The 19,355-nt window shown below is 37.5% G+C and overlaps 1 protein-coding gene across 4 annotated transcripts in view; it reads right to left on the reverse strand.

Moving 5' to 3' along the window:
- Rap1gds1 (Rap1 GTPase-GDP dissociation stimulator 1) overlaps nt 1-19,355 on the reverse strand; it is a 143,203-nt gene that overhangs the window by 13,630 nt on the left and 110,218 nt on the right. For 2 of the 4 annotated variants that reach the window (XM_036190902.1, XM_036190900.1), the window contains 7 exons: nt 17,604-17,732; nt 14,329-14,454; nt 8,839-8,982; nt 8,249-8,380; nt 6,751-6,885; nt 5,469-5,594; nt 4,753-4,889 (listed from right to left, as the gene is read on the reverse strand). In XM_036190902.1, the coding sequence (XP_036046795.1) occupies nt 4,753-4,889; nt 5,469-5,594; nt 6,751-6,885; nt 8,249-8,380; nt 8,839-8,982; nt 14,329-14,454; nt 17,604-17,732 (929 nt within the window). Of the gene's footprint in view, nt 1-4,752; nt 4,893-5,468; nt 5,595-6,750; nt 6,886-8,248; nt 8,381-8,838; nt 8,983-14,328; nt 14,455-17,603; nt 17,733-19,355 lie in introns of all 4 variants that reach the window. The other 2 variants (XM_036190901.1, XM_036190898.1) reach the window with 1 other exon arrangement.

Consider the following 19,355-nt stretch of genomic DNA (forward strand, 5'->3'; position numbering starts at 1 on the left):
AGGTGGATGGTTTGGGAACAAACCCACATGGTTCTGATGGCCTGGCTTGCGCTCTCGGACAGACTAGACTATGAAGGCTTTGGAAGGAAGAGGAGAATTCTCTGTTCTAACGGCGTCTACTGACGGCTGAGTGGGATGCTCTATGAACCGGATATCAAATATGAGTTTTCACCAGTGAATACAGATATGGAATTGAAACCATGAGAGGAGGAGAGGATTCATGAGTGGAATCTACTGTTCCCTAAGGACCTAGCTGACTTCTGCACTTCAAGTAATCTGTGACTGAAGCATTTACTAAACTGTCTCTCTACAAATTCTGTCTATAAGGAAACTAAATCCAACATGAACCAGCACCTGTGAGCCACACTTGAAAACCTCATGGAATTAGACAAATGCTCAACCTCCAGACACTTACAACCTGGGAACAATAGTAAGGAAGGAAGTTCTATTAGTATGTGTGCAGCCTTTCGTCAGACTGATTTCTTCACACAGCTGAACAAATCATAAAATCCATATGGAAGCAAAAAGATCTGAAAAAGCAATCGTTAAACAAAGCTTGAAGTGTACCACTTCAAAGTACACACTTCAAAGCTATAGTAACTCAAATGTCACAATAATGGCATAAAATAGATACAGAACAAAACATAACACCCAGAAACAACCTCTGCATTTACAGACAAATGTACTAGGAAAATGATATTCACAGGTAAAGGCTAGGACTTCTTTCTATATAAAAATCAAAGAGGGGAGGGTCAGAAACCTAAATATAACACAAAAACTGTGGAAATACTAGAAGAAAATACAGGGCAAAATTTCAAAACACTGAGATAAGGAACAGTTTTTGTATAACTCCAAAAGCACAGAAACTAAAGCAAAATCAGAAAAATAAAACTATCAAACACCTTTGTACAGCAAAGATAATCAATGACAGAGTGGGAAGGATTCTGCACATTAATACTCAGAATATATAAATATCTGAAAAAGCTCACCCCAAATCACCCATTTAAAAACAGTAAATTGATACTTCTCAAAAATCAAACAGCCAATAAATTTATAGAAAAGAGGGGCATGATTTCATTAGCTCTGAAGGAAATTCATGTCAATACCACAGTATCACCCATCTCACTAATGATTATCAAACAATGTGGAGAAACAAAAGGAAAGCAAATTTTCATTTATATTCATACACCATCCATGGGACTGTAAATAAGGACAGCAATCAAAGACAACAGTATACAAATTTCTCAAGAACTTCAGAATGGAAATAAATAATTTGGTTTTCTTATTCCTAGGTATACACACAGTAGATCAGTTGGTAAAATATTGTCATTTATACCAAAAAAAAAAAAAAAAAAAAAGGATGAAACTGAGGAGTTATATATTAAGTGAAATACCTCAGACACGGAGATCTCAGGAGATCTTCAGGTTCTCTTTTATAGTGGATATAAAAACTAAAAAGGCAACCAGACTGTGTAACTGTGATGAACTGCAGGCTAGAAAAGTAGGTAGGCTCTTAGCGGGCTTACTGGAAAGTCAAATCACTGGGTCCCTCTACACAGGTATAAGTAAGTTCTGGTGTTCCAAATACGGTAGCAGTAGTGCCGGTTCACATCTGGAGTTTACAATTACTGTGTATGTTTAATGAATAACTACTAGTGAGGAGCCCAAAATCTTTAGACACAAAGTAATGATAAAGAAATGGACATGTAATTATACTAATTAATCAGTATCTACTATATACACATTGAATTCCACCTTCTAGCCCATAAATATGTATGACTATATTAATATTTGAAAATGTTTAAAGAAAATGTTAACTGCCCTGATATATCATTATCCAATGTGTATGCATCCAATTATCACACTGTACCCTTTATAAATTTGAACAATTAACTTCACAGGTTCAGAACATGCTCACACTATTAAGTGGTAGTGCACTATCTTACTCATAATGTATACTAAACATCTGCCAAGTTACAGGCTTTTAAGGTAGCAGCTGTCACTAGCTCAACACCTGGTATTCAGAACTGTAGGACCTTCACCTTTTGTGGGTTCTGTGTATGTAATAATTTGGTGAGGGCTTTTGAAATTTCAAGTAACCCAGGCTGGGCTTGAATTTGTGATCCTTCTGCCTCAGCCTCACGAGTCCTTGGATGACAGTGGTATATGACCACGCCTAGCTAGATGAAAACTTTAATATACCTTTTCTGACTTTAGATCCATTCCTACCCAGTAAAGTAATTAAATATGGTTAAATTTTGCTTTATTTTGGTTGGTTAATGACTCAAAGCACCAATTACCCCAAACTGAGAAGGATTTACAGAAGTGTGAGGTTTTAGGAAAATAGTTGTTAATGGAATTTTGTAATCTCTCAATTCTTGAACCAGTAATAATGTTGCCAACTGACAAAAAGCACTAATTCTTTTTTTTTTTTTCTTCCAGAGCTGAGGACCGAACCCAGGGCCTTGTGCTTGCTAAGCAGGCACTCTACCACTGAGCTAAATCCCCAACCCCAGAAAAGCAGTAATTCTATTAACGAAACAAACAAATATGGAGAAAGATAACAACTGAGAGAACTCTGTAGAGATGTATCCGATGTTTAATTATTTCAAAGCTTTATTCCAAAGCCTTTCCCAAAGTATGTTCAGAACATGGTTTAGAGACACAACTTGTAAAACAAACTCTTGGTCAACTCAGTTTACTAGTGAATTACAGGGGTTCACTGAAATGTTTAATCTATGCTTTTAACCCCAAAGTAACAACAGGGATTAACAAAATTACACTATTTCTGTAATTAAGCCTACCATATAACCCTGTGTCTGTCTGTCCATCTGTTCCTTTTTGAGACATAGTCTCACTATGTAGCCTAGGATGACCTTGGCTGACTTGTGCTATGTTAAACCCAGCTGGCATCAAATTCAGAGAGAGATCCGAATGCCTTTGCCCACCATGTACTACCACACCCAGCCTTACACAGCCTTGATTTTTGGGTAACATCTCTTGGATAATTATTTAATAGAATACATTTTAGAATCTGTTCTCTACTTTGATGTTTGTTATATTAAAAATAATTTAAACAAACAATCTTGATTTAGACCTCATGTAATGACCACACCTTAAAGGCTGATCACAGACGTATGCAAACTAATGTTCCTATTGCTGTTGAACAGCTTATTCTTGAACGTGGGAAAGACACAAAAAATACAGCCATGTGTACTAAATTGTAAACCTAAACCTAAAATTATGTGACCATTGGCTACAATTCCTATATAGTTCCCAGTTGTTTTCTGTACATACATATCTTCAAAGATACAGGCCACACTTTTGATCTTTCCAAGAACCTACATGGTGTTGGATACTTAATGGGCACTTAAAAATGTTCTGGGGGGTGAAGGAGGAAGTAGAAGCTAGGTGAAGTAAAGGGGTACCTATGACAAATGAAATATATAAAACATCTTAATATTTATATTTCAACTACAATATTTGAAAGGTTTTGGTTCCTAAATATGGTTGTTTTAAAAGTTGGTATGAATTTTTCCATGTACAACTGAAGCTTGTGGGCTTAGCCACACCTTAGTATTTATTTATTTATTTTGCCTTACTACCACATGGAACAGGAATTATCCAAGAGTTCCATGTTCAGATGGAAGAACTATTTTGCTGTTGTATGTTATACAGTAAACAGAGATTTGGTTTCCCTAAACTCTAAACTGTTGGTGGGAAATCTCATGGGGCAAAGAAAGTCTAAGGGGAAACACTCTGAAAAGTTTGGGAAAGTGGGTTAGAATATAGAAGTGAGGGAGCCTGAGCTGCTCTTCTGTGCATGCCCTGTCTGGTACCAAGCCCCTAACTAACTCATTTAAAGAACTGCTTCCTCCTGTATCTAGTATAGAGGCCAGCCGATTCTATGCCTACGTCTTGTCATGTCCATTTCCCATCTCCACTGCTACCACCCAGCTGGACCGTGAGCTGAAACAAACTCTTGTTGGGACAATGAGATGAGTGTGTCAAAATGACGATCGGCCCTCTCAAAGCTCAACCACAGACGGCGTCATCTCTTACATACACTTTGCTTTAACTTCAGCTTTTTTTTTTTCTGCTCCCATTAAACGCTAAGGTGATTTTTCCAAATAGAAATGAAATAATGATACTCTGCTAGTTAAAATCCTTCAAGAAGTTTATTTATACTTCTTCTGGGTATCGTGTCCCATGCCTCAAATCCCAGCCTTTCAAGGCTGGTCTGGGCAAGACAATGAAACTCTGTCTAAAAAAAAAAGAAAAACACAGAAAGGCTGAGGATGTAGCTCAGTGGCAGAGTGTGTCCTAGTGTATCCAAGCCTGATTAAATCTCCAGTAATTTCGGAGGGAAGGGAGTGGCAGACTTACTTTTCTGGAGAATCTAACACACATACTTTCCTTGGCATATAATTCATCTTAATTCGAATAATCAATCTCTGTCCACTCTCTCCAACAGATCTGCATTTGCTGTTTTCCGTTCAAACTGTGCCTTTTGACCTCTGGGTGTCCAGATATACATGTCTCTGGGGGAAAGCCCTTCTCCACTTTCTCTCTCAGCCCCCACTACCAAAGCCTTACCTTTAAGCATGGTGTAATAAAATTGAGTCTCTACTTCCTGCTGGCACTGGAGATTAGCTATTTATAGGAGAGACATGAATCTGTAGGCACATGGTGCAGAATCCACACTGACAATCAAGTGTTGGTCAGTGTGCGCTTGCTTCCTGGGGAACTTACTTTTGATTTACTGTGTCGGATGAGGGCAGAGAGCAGTCTGTTGGACTCTCCCATGACACCAGCATGGTCTTTGGCTTCACACCACTCAACCAAACGCTCCACCAGTTTAGCATTCTTTCCCAGTTGTTCAGCAGCTTCTGCTGTAGGAAACAAGGCAAGCCGAAACCAGACGGAATCACTGGTAGGCAATCAGCGGACAGGAAAGCAGGTGCAGGAAGGGAAATTACAGGTCTACAAAACTGCAACAATCTTATAAAAGCAAGCACTGTAAATGCTTCTTGCCTGATGGCCTTTAGCTTATTCTATATTGTCACAGGCTTTCACACAAACATAAAAACCAGAAACTTCATAGTCTTGGTTGAGCTGAGCCATCAGTCAGTCCTCAAATAGAAAAATACAAATAAATCTTTAAAAATGGTGACTGTCACTGTATTAAAACATGGCAAGGCAAATGTGGGTATGAAATGTCCTCAAAACCCCAGGAACCAATAATAAGACATCAACCTAAAGAAAACTTAGGTATTAATAATAATATAGAACATAATTTTTATTCAAAATCATTTAGCATAAGAATTAAGTCTAAAATCAATCTCTTTTTAACTTTTGTTTTCGATTTCCTTTTTCAATTCTAGAATTCTGACAATTAGAAACTAAAGTCCCTTTTAAGCACACAGAACACCACACCAAGACGGTGACTTGGAAACTATTTCTTTTACCTTGCGCATCTATTAACATTCTTAGTGTTCCCAGGAGTTTGAACTGAACTGGTGGCATTTCAGATTTAAGGAATTTCAAAACTGTCTCTGTGACCCCAGCTGATAACATCTTTGCTTTATTTACAACTAGAAAGAAAAAGAGACAATGATTAAAATGGTGCTAACATTCTCAATAAACATTCTATTCAACATGCATCTAATACCTACTATCTTTAAAACCCGTTTTATATTTTTCTATGTAGAGATGTTAAGAGTGAGGTTGTTGGGCATGCTGATGTATGCTAGCAGTAAGAGTATGAAATGGTGAGGCAGGAGGATCAGGAGTGCAAGGTCCTCATAAACTACATAACAAAATTGACACTAGTCTGGGATACAATCGGTCTCAGTCCCCGCTGCCCAAGGCAGGTGGACAAACAATATGGTTGGGTTTATATAAGTATCCTGCTTACAGGAACATAACACAGAAAAATCATGCTAGTTTTTAAAAACACAATTTTAAAGCATTTAGTAAAGAAAATCTGAAAATGGTATCTTTTGAAATACACATGTATTCTTCAGTGTTTTTCTTATCACTGTATTTGACTTAACTATACTAATATGTGATAGATACTATTAAATATTATCAATATGCTATACAAATCAAATATATATGATTTACTTCAATTACTACACTATTTTACTGTCAGAAATTTAAATTTAGTAAGTAGAATAACATAATTAGCCTTAAAAATCATCTATGTCATTTTCTCTAAAAATATCATTCTATGGATCAAACTGTTAATGCAAAGATATATCAAGGCTATTTTCAAAAATATATATATATATGCCCATAGGATGAAACCAAAGGGACCCCACTACTTTAGGAAACTAGTCTTTAGGGGACCCTGTTCATTGATGTCACATCTTACTTCACCTGAAGATGCCTTAGAAAGCTCAGGCATGTAATATAATGAAAGCAAAGAGCTCATAAAAGTTGATCAATTCATTTAGACATCTCAAGAGATCAGTTTTGTACTGTCTCAGAAAACCTATTTAACATATGGTCTCCATTTCTTCGTTAGGAAAAAGGTGGAGAGCCTGAAGACTCGTCCTTGCCCCGCCCCTTTCGAGACAGCTTCTCACTATGTAGCCCTGGCAGGCCTGGAACTCACTACTTACATGCGACTGACCACTAGCAACATCTTTGCCTCCCCAGTGCTGGGGTTAAAGACATGTGCCCTAACAGCTGGATCCCCCTTTCACTGACACGGAGGTCTGCAAACTTGTAGCTGCTTCATCTTACCTGGAATGGCTAAATTCCTGAGGGCACTTAGTGCTGCGTGCTGTACAGTCACATTCCCATCTTCTACATGTCTGTCCAGCAAATCCATGAGTTTTTCTACAATTCCATTGTCTACCATATGAATGCAATTTCCATCTGCACAAAACAAAGGCAAATTTCCTCCTTTATAAAAATGTGTTTAGGGTTGGGGATTTAGCTCAGTGGTAGAGCGCTTGCCTGGCAAGCCCAAGGCTCTAGTTTTGATCCTCAGCTCAAAAAAAAAAAAAAAAAAAAAAGTGTTTAAGTATATTAGAGCACTAAATCTTAAGCACCAAATCTTTTAAACTATACTGATCTATTCTACCAGTCTTACATTATTAAATAGTTCTAAAGAGAAGTGAGGAGGAAATAAGTCAGCCATGAGAGTCTATAGGTTGAACTTTTTGAAAACCTCAAAGTCTGAAATGTTCTAAATTCTGAAAATTTGTGGTAGAGATAGGAATCTGTAAGTAGGAACCCTATAATTGAATTTATGGGATCAATCAGCCACAATTAGGACACACTAAAGATATCTTCTAAAACTACTTTCAGACAATGTGCACACGGTGTAAAGGAAAGAGATAAATTTCATGTTTGGGCTTGGGTCTTCTGACCAAGATATTATCTAATGTCTATATAAATATCCCCAAATCTGAGAAAATCCAAAATCTACAATGCTTCAGGTCTAAAGTATATTGGATTAAGGGACATTCAATCTGTGCTATATATGAATAGCTCACATTGGAGTAAAACTGAATTATAAAAACAGTCCACATTTCTTAGATGTAGGAGTTCTTAGACTAACTATCAAGGGTATCAGATTTACAAGCCAGTCTAATACCGTTGAAATATTATTAAACTAAACACTGTACACCCATAGGATTATTCATATATAAATTTCATGGATATAAGGGCATAACCCAAGAACCTAAGAATGACTATTCAAGTTATTAAAGCCAAAACAACATGACTGGGAAAGGAGCATATCTCCCATCAGATGTACATGCTCAGGTTCACTAAATGTGAAGTACAAAGTATTCAAATCCAATGCACGATCACTGATCTTTAAATTTCAAAATTCACATGACTATATAAAATGTGTCACTTGTTAGGAAAGTCACTACAAGTATTTCAGACCTCTAAAAGATTAAGGAAACAACACACTAAGCATTTCTGGACTGTACACTTTTGGAATATGTAATAGAAAAGCAGAAACTTTAAAAATGCAGAACACGGGGGCTGGAGAGATGGCTCAGTGGTTTAGAGCACTGGCTGCTCTTCCAGAGGTCCTGAGTTCAATTCCAGCAGCCACATGGTGGCTCACAACCATCCATAATGAGATCTGGTGCCCTCTTCTGACTTGCAGACGTACACGCAGGCAGAACACTGTATACATAATAAATAAATAAATCTAAAAAAAAAAAAGTATCTTAAAAAAATGCAGAATACTTTATTCACGAGGAATAACTAATATGCATACCATTCCTGGCAAAATTTGCAATTGCTAATGCCCCAGCAAGCTGCAGCTGGTGGTTATTCGAGGGAATCCAAGAAAGCACCCTTTGGAATACACTGCCCTTTCCTCCTTCAAAAAGTTTCTGCATGGATTCATCTGGAGGGAAATGAAACAAACAGTTAAATAAGATAAATATAATTAAGAGTAACAAACCCATGTTCCAAAGTGGATATCCACCTAGGAAACTAGACACCTCACAATAGTAGGTGGTTAATAATAATAATAATAATAATAATAATAATAATAATAATAGTAATAACAATAATAATAAACAGGCAATTAGTAGAGATTAGACACTAAAGTTTATAAACTGTGTAGCTCAATTTCCAAGTACCACCCGGCTTTTAGGATCCTGCTGTCATAATTGTCTATTCCACATGACAGGTCTCCAAACACTGGAAGACAGCAAAGAGTTAATCTCTTGTCCTTTTCACAGGGTGTATAAGGTTTCAAAACCACCGTAAGCAAGATAAGAAAATAAGATGCTTAGTGTAGTGTTTCAGAAAGGTACAACAGGTCTAAAAATCTGACGACTAGCAGAAGTTCAAACTCACCTCCCAGAAGTAACAAAACCATGAGATCTGACGCAGTTTTAAGCTCAGCAGTGTCGTCCTCTTTGTCACTGTCCACCTTCTGTTGAACAATCTCCAGTAGACACTCGACCAAACCTGCTTCAACCAGCTGTAATTTAATCGCATCTGAAGAACAATGGGAACAAAATCTAAGTTTGATGACACGGGGCCTCTGGTATAAATGACCTGTCATGAAGAATTTGAACTAATGTATTTTAAGCTTAGTTAATGCACAACCTAGATAACAAAAAAACAAAACACCTTTGAACACATGAGTTTCAAGATGAAGGACTTGACGGTCCAGCTTGATTACACGAAACTTACTTGATTTTTCTATTTGAGATTATTTACCCTCTCAAATGTCTTGTGGCATCCAAGTACACTAGGTCTTTTGTAGCTCTGACAATAACCAATATCACTATTCTTTTAGATACGATGATAATGTTAAAAGGCAAATGTACAGATTATAGAATACATATACATACTTGTTATGTAAAATTAAAATATACCTACTATTGGTTTTGAATAAAAAGCTTTAAAAAATTAGACAATCTGAACCTACACACAAGTATCCTTAGTTTGGTATTTTGTATAGATCCAATTTTTCTAGTGTGGTTTATAACTTTGTAAATCTTGTTTTCAAAAAGAGCTTCAAGTTTTCATTAATGTAAACTGTCTTTTGGATCACAGGTACATGGTGGTTCCTTGCACTAAACTATACTTCCTAATGTGTCTTTAAAATGTTTATAATATAGCTGAAAGGAAAACAAATTAAGTCCCCTCATGGTTAATTGATAAATTTTGGTATTTCAGAAAGATGATTTATAATCGTTTCATTAAAAAAACCTGACTGCAATTAGTAACTTGACCCCCATACTAAATCTATTGTTTTATAGTGCTAATATCCTATTATTATACCACTTGTGTTCTTGAGGATTTTATATTTGTAGCCGTATTTATCTCCTCTTTGTCAAAATTTAAGTGTACATTTTATTGTTTTAGTTGGACTTTACTTGGTTGCATTTATTGGTATCCTAAGCTGTATGTGTGTCACATACAGCAATGGCAATTTCAGTTTGTCAGGTGGAAGAAAGAATTTAAAACACACATATATTTAACATTTATTCTTTTAGGTAACTTCAGCATTGAAAATTTTAACTTTTTATTATCACAAGGATTATTAATTTTCCTTTGAATATCTTTAAGTACACAAAATATACTGTTTTTTTTTTTTTTTAAACATGCACCTGTATTGGGCCATACTTAAAGTAGGACGTTTCCTTGGTTACAGACCACTAGGCTAGAGAAGTGCAGAAACTAGAATTGAAAACTATGATTAAAAAAGTCTCAGAAATATTAAAGCCTTGAACTACACAGATACAGTTACAATTAGCCAAACGAATGGAAGCACATGAATTATGAACCAAAGGCTGTGGAGTCCCCAGCTGGATCAGGCCCTCTGGATAAGTGAGACAATTGAATAGCTTGATCTGTTTGGGAGGCACCCAGTCTGTGGGACCAGGATCTGTCCTTAGTGCATGAGCTGGCTGTTTGGAACCTTGGGCTTACACAGGGACACTTTGCTCAGTCTGGAAGGAGGTGACAGGACCTGCCTGTACTGAATCCACCAGGTTTAAATGAATCCCCAGGGGTGCCTTGATCCTGGAGGACATGGGAATGGAGGGGAGGGGCTGGGGGGAAGGTGGGAGTGGGGGTGGGAGGGGGGAGGACAGGGGAACCCATGGCTGATGCATAAAATTTAAAACACATAATAAGAAAATATTTTTTAAAAGTCTCAGAAATATTAAAGCCTTGAACTACACAGATACAGTTACAATTATGCTTCTTGTACAGTGAAAGAAAAAAATCATAAATAGGATACAAATAATACAGAAACAAATTTTCAAAGGTCTGCCACTGTCCCTTGCACAATTATTTAACAGAATTTAGGTAAAAGCACGTAATAAATAAAAACTCTACTCTATGGGAACTCTGGAAGGTGGGTACAGTGATTCTTTGGCATAAGACCTGAAGATCAGGGTAACATTTTCCCTCTGTAGAGCTACCTAAGGAGATGAAAAAGAAGTTTCCCTCTGAAACATTAGATTTAGGTATTCAGAACATGTAAAATGTGCAGGATAAAGGTGACATATCTTTCTGACAGTCTGACTGTAACCACGGATTTAGAGACCTCAAGTTGCCTTTGTTAAGGTCAGCCAGACATTTTAGGAAAGCAGACTTTCTAGCTTTAGCAACACCATTTAACCTAAGGACTATCCTTGGCACTTGTTTGTATGATATGCATGAAGGTGTATGATATTCACGGAAGGTGTTATCACATATGCATATCCATTCATATTAAATAACCTGCAGTTCAGCAAATAAACGAAGGCAGGCAGTTTCTTTGGGCTCATGCTTCAGTCGGCCACACTACAGTGGGGTACTGTCACCAGGTCTCTGCCCCCTTAGTCCCCTCTGGACCCTGACACACACATTCAGTACACTTTAATCCTAGGAGCTTCTCAGCCCAGGCCAGCCAATCTAGCAGTCGAGATTCTCTATCATACAACCTTTATTTAAAAGCCAGGGAAAAGCCATCCATCAGAAAATACATATATAAACATAAGCAATTGCGAAAAAGACAATTGCTCAGACCAAGAAATTGCCCACAACCTAAGAAGTCCCTTTATACATGTCTCATTCTGATCCCAAGCTCTTCCTTTTTTATCTCTCATGCCAATCCCCTGGCTGTTATGATAAATCACCTCTATACTTTATTACCTCACCAAATAAATAAGCATTCTTAAAAGCTAGCTTAGTGTTGTCTTTTCTCATTACTATTTTGTGTGTGTGTGTGTGTGTGTGTGTGTGTGTGTGTGTGTGTGTGTGTGTGTGCGCGCGCTGGAGATTGAGCACAGGACTGCATGCCTTCCAGGCTACTGAGCTATCAGTCCTGACCCACTTTTCATTTAACTTTATATAACTGAAATGTGTATTTCTTAGTGTTTGTTTGCATTTTCCTTGAACTTTTTGAAGCAAGAGATATTGATTTTGTGTATGTGTGGGTGGGGAGATGTGGATGGAGAGCGAATGAATGCCCATGGAGAGCCAGAGGACAATTTGTAGAAACTGGTTTTCTCCTTACGTTATGTGGCTTTGGGGATTGAACTAAGGTTTTCAGGAGTGATATCAGGACTGCCCCCAATATTTTAATATGTTTTTAGCTTTAAATTTCAAATTGAAGCCAGTACTTTATCTAAAATCAATTAAAAATATATGTGGAACTGGTTGTATTGGGACATGTATGTCTTTAATGCTAGCACTTGATAGGCAAAGGGAGGTAGATCTCTGTGAGTCTGAGTCTACATAGTAAATTCCAGGATATCCAGAGCTACATAATAAAGATACTCTGTTCCTACCCCACCCTCACCCCCAGGAAAAAGGGCAATGGGAATGCCTCCAACTGTATTTTCCCCTGTGTTCTCAGTACTGTTTAGCAAAAAGTCTGTCTTTTCCTTCTGTGGTATATTTTAAATTATGTGCATTTTCCTTTCTTTTTAGAAGCCTTTTGAGACAGAGCCTCTCTGTGGTGGCCCTGGCTGCCTACAAGAACATGGTATCTTTTGCAATTTCAGATATTTTCCACCAGCACTCTGAACTGTCCCTTCCCAAAACATCTCCTCTCTTTTGGAACTAAAAACAAGAACAACAAAGGAACATAGTGAGTTCTCTTCCTTTTTGTAACTGCGTCTCCTTTTCTTTAGACTTCCTCCAGGGTTTCTTTTCCACCTGTGTTTCAGCTCATGGGTTCCATAGTTCAACTATATCTAACCTGCTTTAAAGCTTCCATCAAGTACTTTATTTTGGTTGGAAATTTCAATTTGGGAATTTCTATTTGTTGACTTTTAAATCTGCGGTGTTAAATTTTTATTATCTATAGTTTTCATTCTGACTTTTTAAACTCTTGCTTTTCATCTCTTTGAACATAGTAAGTGACCTGCTTTGATCTTCTGTGTGTGTGCATGTGTCTCTGAGTGTGGGTATTCATGGTGCACACGTGGCGGTCAGGACAGCCTCAAGTGCCGGTCCTCACGCTTTGCCTTATGTTGCCAAGTCTCTCTTGTTAACTGCTGGGCACACCAGGCTACTGCCTCTTCTTCCACTTTATCAGTACTGGGGTTACAGATGCATGTGGGATTTGAACTTCGATCCTCACACTTGTCCGGCAAGCACTTTACCTAGCACCTACACTCTGTCTGGCTTCCACTATCCCTACTTTAAGTGGATGGATAATAACTGTAGTAGCAGGAGGTTTGCTGCTGTCTGTTTTGTTCTTAGTTAGTGTGGTGCCCTGTCAGTGTCTGGCTCCCCTGAATATGTAGTAGATGTTATATAGAGATTTTGGTTTTTCGAGACAGGGTTTCTCTGTGTAGCTTTGCGCCTTTCCTGGAACTCACTTGGTAGTCCAGGTTAGCCTCAAACTCAGAGATCCGCCTGGCTCTGCCTCCCGAGGCTGGGGTTAAAGGTGTGCGCCACCACCGCCCAGCTAGATGTTATATTTAAAAAATCATTTCACAGCGGGTTTGTTTCCTGACTTGCTCCTATCTTTTTGGGTCCATCACTTAAGTGTTTTTGCTAAAGAAGGTATGATTCACCAACATCCCCACTGTCGACAGGCCCAGAACTCCTAGCTATTATCCTCTTGTGCCTTTATAGGGCTCAGAAGTAGAGTTCAGTCTCTTACTCCATTTGTCTTCTTACAACTGTGTCTGTGTGTGAGAATGCATGTGGAGGGCAGATGTCAACCTTGCGTGCTTTCCTCCAACATTCCCCACTGTTTCTTGAGACAGGATTGCTCTGAACCCGAAGCTCACTTACTGGACTGGCTGGCTGGACATCAGCATCCTGTTTCCATATCTCCCCGTTGCCATACTTGACTTTGACATGGGTTCCGGGACCTGACGCTTGAGTGGCGGAGACCTTATCCATTGAACCATCTCCCCAGCCCTCCTCTTTCTTCTACATTAGAGCAGAAAGAACTGCAGAAGCATCTTTGCTAAGACTTTAAAATCAAACTTGGAAAGTAGCTTCTCTAAATTTAGACATAGTCATGGAATAGATAATAAAGCTGAAGTTAAGGATACAAAAATAAAATATAACATTAATAGCACAAAGAAGGGCTTTGAGTTAAGAATTGGCATTAAAGAACCTGAAAAGCTAGGCTGGAGAGATGGCTCAGAGGTTAAGAGCACTGCTTGCTCTTCCAAAGGTCCTGAGTTCAATTCCCAGCAACCACATGGTGGCTCACAACCATCTGTAATGAGAACTGGTGCCCTCTTCTGGCCTGCAGGAATATGTGCAGATAGAACACTGTATACATAATAAATAAATAAACCTTAACAAACAAACAAACAAACAAACAAAAAACCTGAAAAGTCCTACATGATCAAACAAAAGGTGGTTTTTCCTTACCATTTTCTGCCAATGGAGCTAGAACTTCAAAAATCATCTCTCTTTTATCATGTTCTACTTGTTTCTTGAATAGTTTTACCAGCTCTTCAGCAATGTTTGTACTAGCAAACTGTTCTTTACTTGACTCTGAAAAATAAGAGAAAAACTTAGAGTAAGCAAACAAAATTAAACCCAGAAATTTGTTTCCTATTACTTTTATTATTCAGGCATTTTGTACTATTCATGAACACAAATGCTCTTCAGACACAGAAAACAATTCAACTGATTTCTAATGCCCCTGAAAAAGAAAGTGTCTAAAGCTTTAGAGAAAATGTTCTGACCCAGTTACATTAGAGGCCATAAAAAAATGTTCACTGGAATAATATATAGGTAGCTATAGCAACAATAAAATTACTGAGTCATAAATTCATACTTTCAGGGCTTTCATGCAAAGTGGAAAATTGTTCATAACCAATTATACTTTACATTGCTGAATAAAAGATGACACCACTGTATCTTTAGTATAACTTAATGTTTTTGGGCTGGTTCTGACATGACTACTGTATTTTTGTTATTTGTTTTTGCAGTGTTAGAAATTACATGTAAGGCTTTGTGCATGTACTCCATCACTGAGACACAAGCTCACAGATATTATTTCAAAGCCATTTCATCAGTGTTCCTGAAGCCGTATCCCCTGTCCTCTTCGGCGTGTCTAACCTCACCCTCTCCAGAAATTCACCCTCTGTCAGCACTGAAATGTCTACATTTCTCACATAAAACACTCCCTCTCTTCAACTGTCAATTTCATTTTTACAAACTAGCTCCTTAAACACATCCTCTATTTACCAGCCTCCACTTTTTTGACTTACACAAATCAGATGCATCCCTAAATGCTTATTACTTTCTGTCAGGAGGTCACTATGCATGAGCATGCTTTTGGTAATGCCTTCCTTCCCCTCTCCTCAAAAGGTAAAATGGAATCAATGCAGACACACTCTCCTGTTCAACTTTTCAATCCTTGAAATTCACAACACTGGCAAGAAGGTCAAGATGGCCACTTAACTTCCTTCCCATGAAGTCATGTAGTTCTACATATTTTTCAAGTTGATGTATTTACAACATGTAGAAATATAACCATGGAAGGACTGAAATTGGTCCTCAGTAAACAACTGCAATTGTATGTGCTTGTACACTCCAGCCTATCAAGGTCAGGTGACACAGAGCTCACCAGAAGCCTCTGATTTCTTATTGTACTCTCTTCTCTTAACCTTTCAAAGGAAGGGACTTCCATAGGTGAAGGACACCTGTGGTAGAGCTTCTTCTCTAGAGCTGCCCTACAGAAACAGGCAAAGCTCATCTTTATATTTTACCCATTAGCTTCAAAGTATTATCAATCCATCATGAAATGAACAGAAAATATTGGCAAAACATCTATTTTTCATGCCGTCATTGTGTATTTTATTCTTCAGCACGTTCTCAATTTAGACTCGCCGTATTTCAACGTTCAACAACCACGTGTGGCTGGTGGCTACTCTGTTACAGCGCAGTAGACCTAGTAATGTGACGTAAAGCATGGAATGGAAGGTGAGTGACATGAGATCTGAACCATTCTGTTGTGCTTGGATACGAAGAATGATGTCAGTATGAGATTCTAAAGTGACTTCTACAAGTCTACTGGACATAAACTCCTACAACCCACTCTGCTTTATTAGAGGAAAAGAATACTTCTAAATACTAGCTGAATGTTTTTTCCTTCTTAGCCTCACTTGAAAAAAAACTGTGTATTAATCAGTCTAGCACGAAAAAGAAGAGGAGAGACGGCTACTAGGATATGACCCAGTACATCATAATGGCTTTTGAGCTAGGTGCAGTGCACCCCTTTAATCCCTGCACTTGGGAGACACGCAAGGAGATGTCTTGTCAATGAGACCAGCCTGGGCTAGTGAGTTCTAGGCCAGCCAAGCTATAAAGTAAGATTCAGTCTGAAAAACGAAAAAGAGAAAGACTGAAGAATATTTCCAGGGAAGGTAAGATGGCTCAGTAGGTACCAGCAATTGCCAAAGAAACCTGATGACCTGAGTTTAATACCTGGAACCCACAGTGGAGAGAAAAGACTTGCCAAAGTTGCCATCAGATCTCCAGACAGACACACACCCCTTATTATTTTAAGTTTCGAGTCAAATTAAAGTATTAAAAATTAGTGTGCAAAGAAAACAAACTTTTAGAAAGATACATAGCAAAGTCCTGGTACCTTATGTTTCATTATAAAGTGTAAGATTAATAAATATATTCATGCTTTAACTAGTGCATTATCTAGGACAAAAAAAACCAGTGACATTCCTATAAATATAATAAAGAATTATAAACATGGCTGTGGGGATGATTCGTCCCCAAAATTGGAAGGGAAGCAAGGGACAGAAAAGGAGGAATTAATGTAGAAAACAGGGCAGGGAGGAGAAGAAACAGAAACAGAGATGAAGGGCAGAGGTAAGCAGTCTTTTTGTTATGACAAAGAAATGTCTGCAGCACTGGCATTGTTCTACCTGTCTTCCTATTTTCAAAGGTTTCTTGAATTTTGCTCTATAATACTCTTACAAATACATAGGAACCTGCAAGGTGGCTCAGCAGGTACGGACACTTGCTGCCAAGCCTGGCAACTGAGTTCAATCCCAGGGAACCACAGGGTAGAAGGACCAAAGCAGCTCTGGCAAGTGACCCTCTGACTTCCACACTCATGCTGTGGTGCATGTGTAGGCATACACATATACTCTAAATGTAAAATATTATAGATATAAATATATATTCATATGAAAAATATAATATATATATATATACATATATATATATATTATATATTTATAGGAAAACCCCCCACTTTTAGGGATTTTGTGAAAAGATGTGGAAACACTTTAGTTTGCTATGCTTTTAAGGTTCTATAATCAAATAATTTATATTAAAAAAGAAATTGTAATGTCTATTTTGTGTGTGTATTGGTGTAAGTAAAACCACAGGCCTCTTGTAGGTTTTACAAACACACTATTTTTGGGCTATATACTCAAAGCTCTTAAATTTTAAATCCTAATATATTAAACAATTAGAGAAGCAAAATAGTTGCAATTGTAAACAATGTAATAAAAAAATCTAATTGGATTTATTTCTTTAACATTGAACAAAGTACCTTGAATACATAAAAGAAAAACTGAAATAAATTAAGTGGATCCCAAGTTCATAAAGAAATAACCACTATACGAGCATTAATAAGTTAATGACACTTATGGCTTGTGATGTAAACTTACCAAGTTCTGCTAAATTCCCAAATGCAACAAGACACATTTCTGTAAGAGCTGCATTGTGGCAGTGGATGCCCAGTAATTTCACTAAGGTTGGGATAACACCCATATTGATTAGCTGAGCTTGAAGAGAATCTGTTAAAACAGAAAAAGAAAAAGGGAAGAAGTGTTTATATTATCACATATTGTCAAACAGAAAACATCTGTTACTTTCTGTAACTCAATTCTCTTTGAATTACAGCAAAGGCAATGAAGTCCACTTGTTTCGTTTGGGTTGTGAGCCTAGCCAGAACCTGCTGAATCATCTCTCCAGCCCACGTATACTCATTTGATTGACTTGAATATTTAAATCACATCCGTTCAGAAGAGCTGAGATTTTAGTCTTTTCAATGATTAGCAGAAATGTATTAATAACTTAAAAAATATATAAAACCATTATTCTTTTTCTTCAAATACCTCTAAATATGCTTAATAATGAAGCTTTTAAGATATATGAATAAACACACCATTGGTTTTAAATGGAAAGGTTAGAAATAGCTGTGTAACAGGAACTCACAATACAATGCTAAGAAAAACAAGAAGTGAGACCAAGAGAGAAGAAAAGAATCTTAGAATTTAAAAAATACAGTTCCTTCATAATCAGAAAAAACGTCCAAAGTAAGTAACAAGTCAAGCAACTGGTTCTGAGTATTTGCAAGGAGAGTGGTTCGTTCTGTGATGACTGCTAGAACAGTGCATTCTAACACGGCAAAGAGAGTCACCTAAAGCAGCTTTCCATCAGTTTTCCTGAATTATAGTAACAGGCTGTTTCAGTAGGAAGGACGACTTGAGAAGTGAGGAGGAGGACGTCAACACTGTCTTTGTTCACTTTCATTTTCTAAGTAACTAATTAGTATTAAGGTGCTAAACATGCCTTGTGTCTCCACAGTATTTCCTCATGGACACTGCTAATAAAATACCTGTAGCAAGGTTGAAGGTAATTAACCCAAATGAAAACCAGAAGTAGTCCCTCTTAGAATGAGCTAAAAAGAATGACAGACACTCATGCATTTACACAAAACAGTACTGTCACTAATGGGTTCATCTGAAGACAGGAATGTTCTTTCCAAATTGGTTTTTGGTTGGTTTGTTTGTTTTTCTACTTTAAAATGAAATGCTATTTAAAAGGTAATTATTATCTCCAAAATTTTAAAAGTTATCTATCTGGGATGTACAGATAAAATTGTTTCTTACAAAATTCATTTTCTTTCTCCACAGCAAATCCCTTGACAGCTGCCCATCCCTTCTTTACTACTCCTCACAATTCTTGAGATATGGATGTGAGTGGGCGGGTATCAGAAGAGAACACAAACGGAGGGTGCCTGGTGGCCTTCGTTTAATTCTCGGTGGCTTTTAGAATGAATGATGAAGAGATGGTCAGAGATTACTAATTGCCCTTGAAAACTGAGTAAGTAATTATGGCTAATTATCTGGTTTGATTATTTGAGCCTGTCTGTACTGGAAAGGGGCCTATTATCAAAACAAGAATAGAAAATAAACTTGAGAAAAAGGCAGGGCCACACTTACAGTTCAAACAACCTAATAATACATTTCAAAATCGGCAGTGGAATTACGAAGCTTATTCTAAATCAAGGAAAAACATATATTCAATGAAATGATTTGCTTTTATACTTTTAATGCAAAAACGTTCCTGAATATACAATGAAGCATTTAAATGAATGATTCTCAATACTTACAGGCAAAACACTTAGGTAAGAC

This window comes from Onychomys torridus, chromosome 6, assembly GCF_903995425.1.
Source record: "Onychomys torridus chromosome 6, mOncTor1.1, whole genome shotgun sequence".
Classification (NCBI taxonomy): Eukaryota; Metazoa; Chordata; class Mammalia; order Rodentia; family Cricetidae; genus Onychomys; species Onychomys torridus.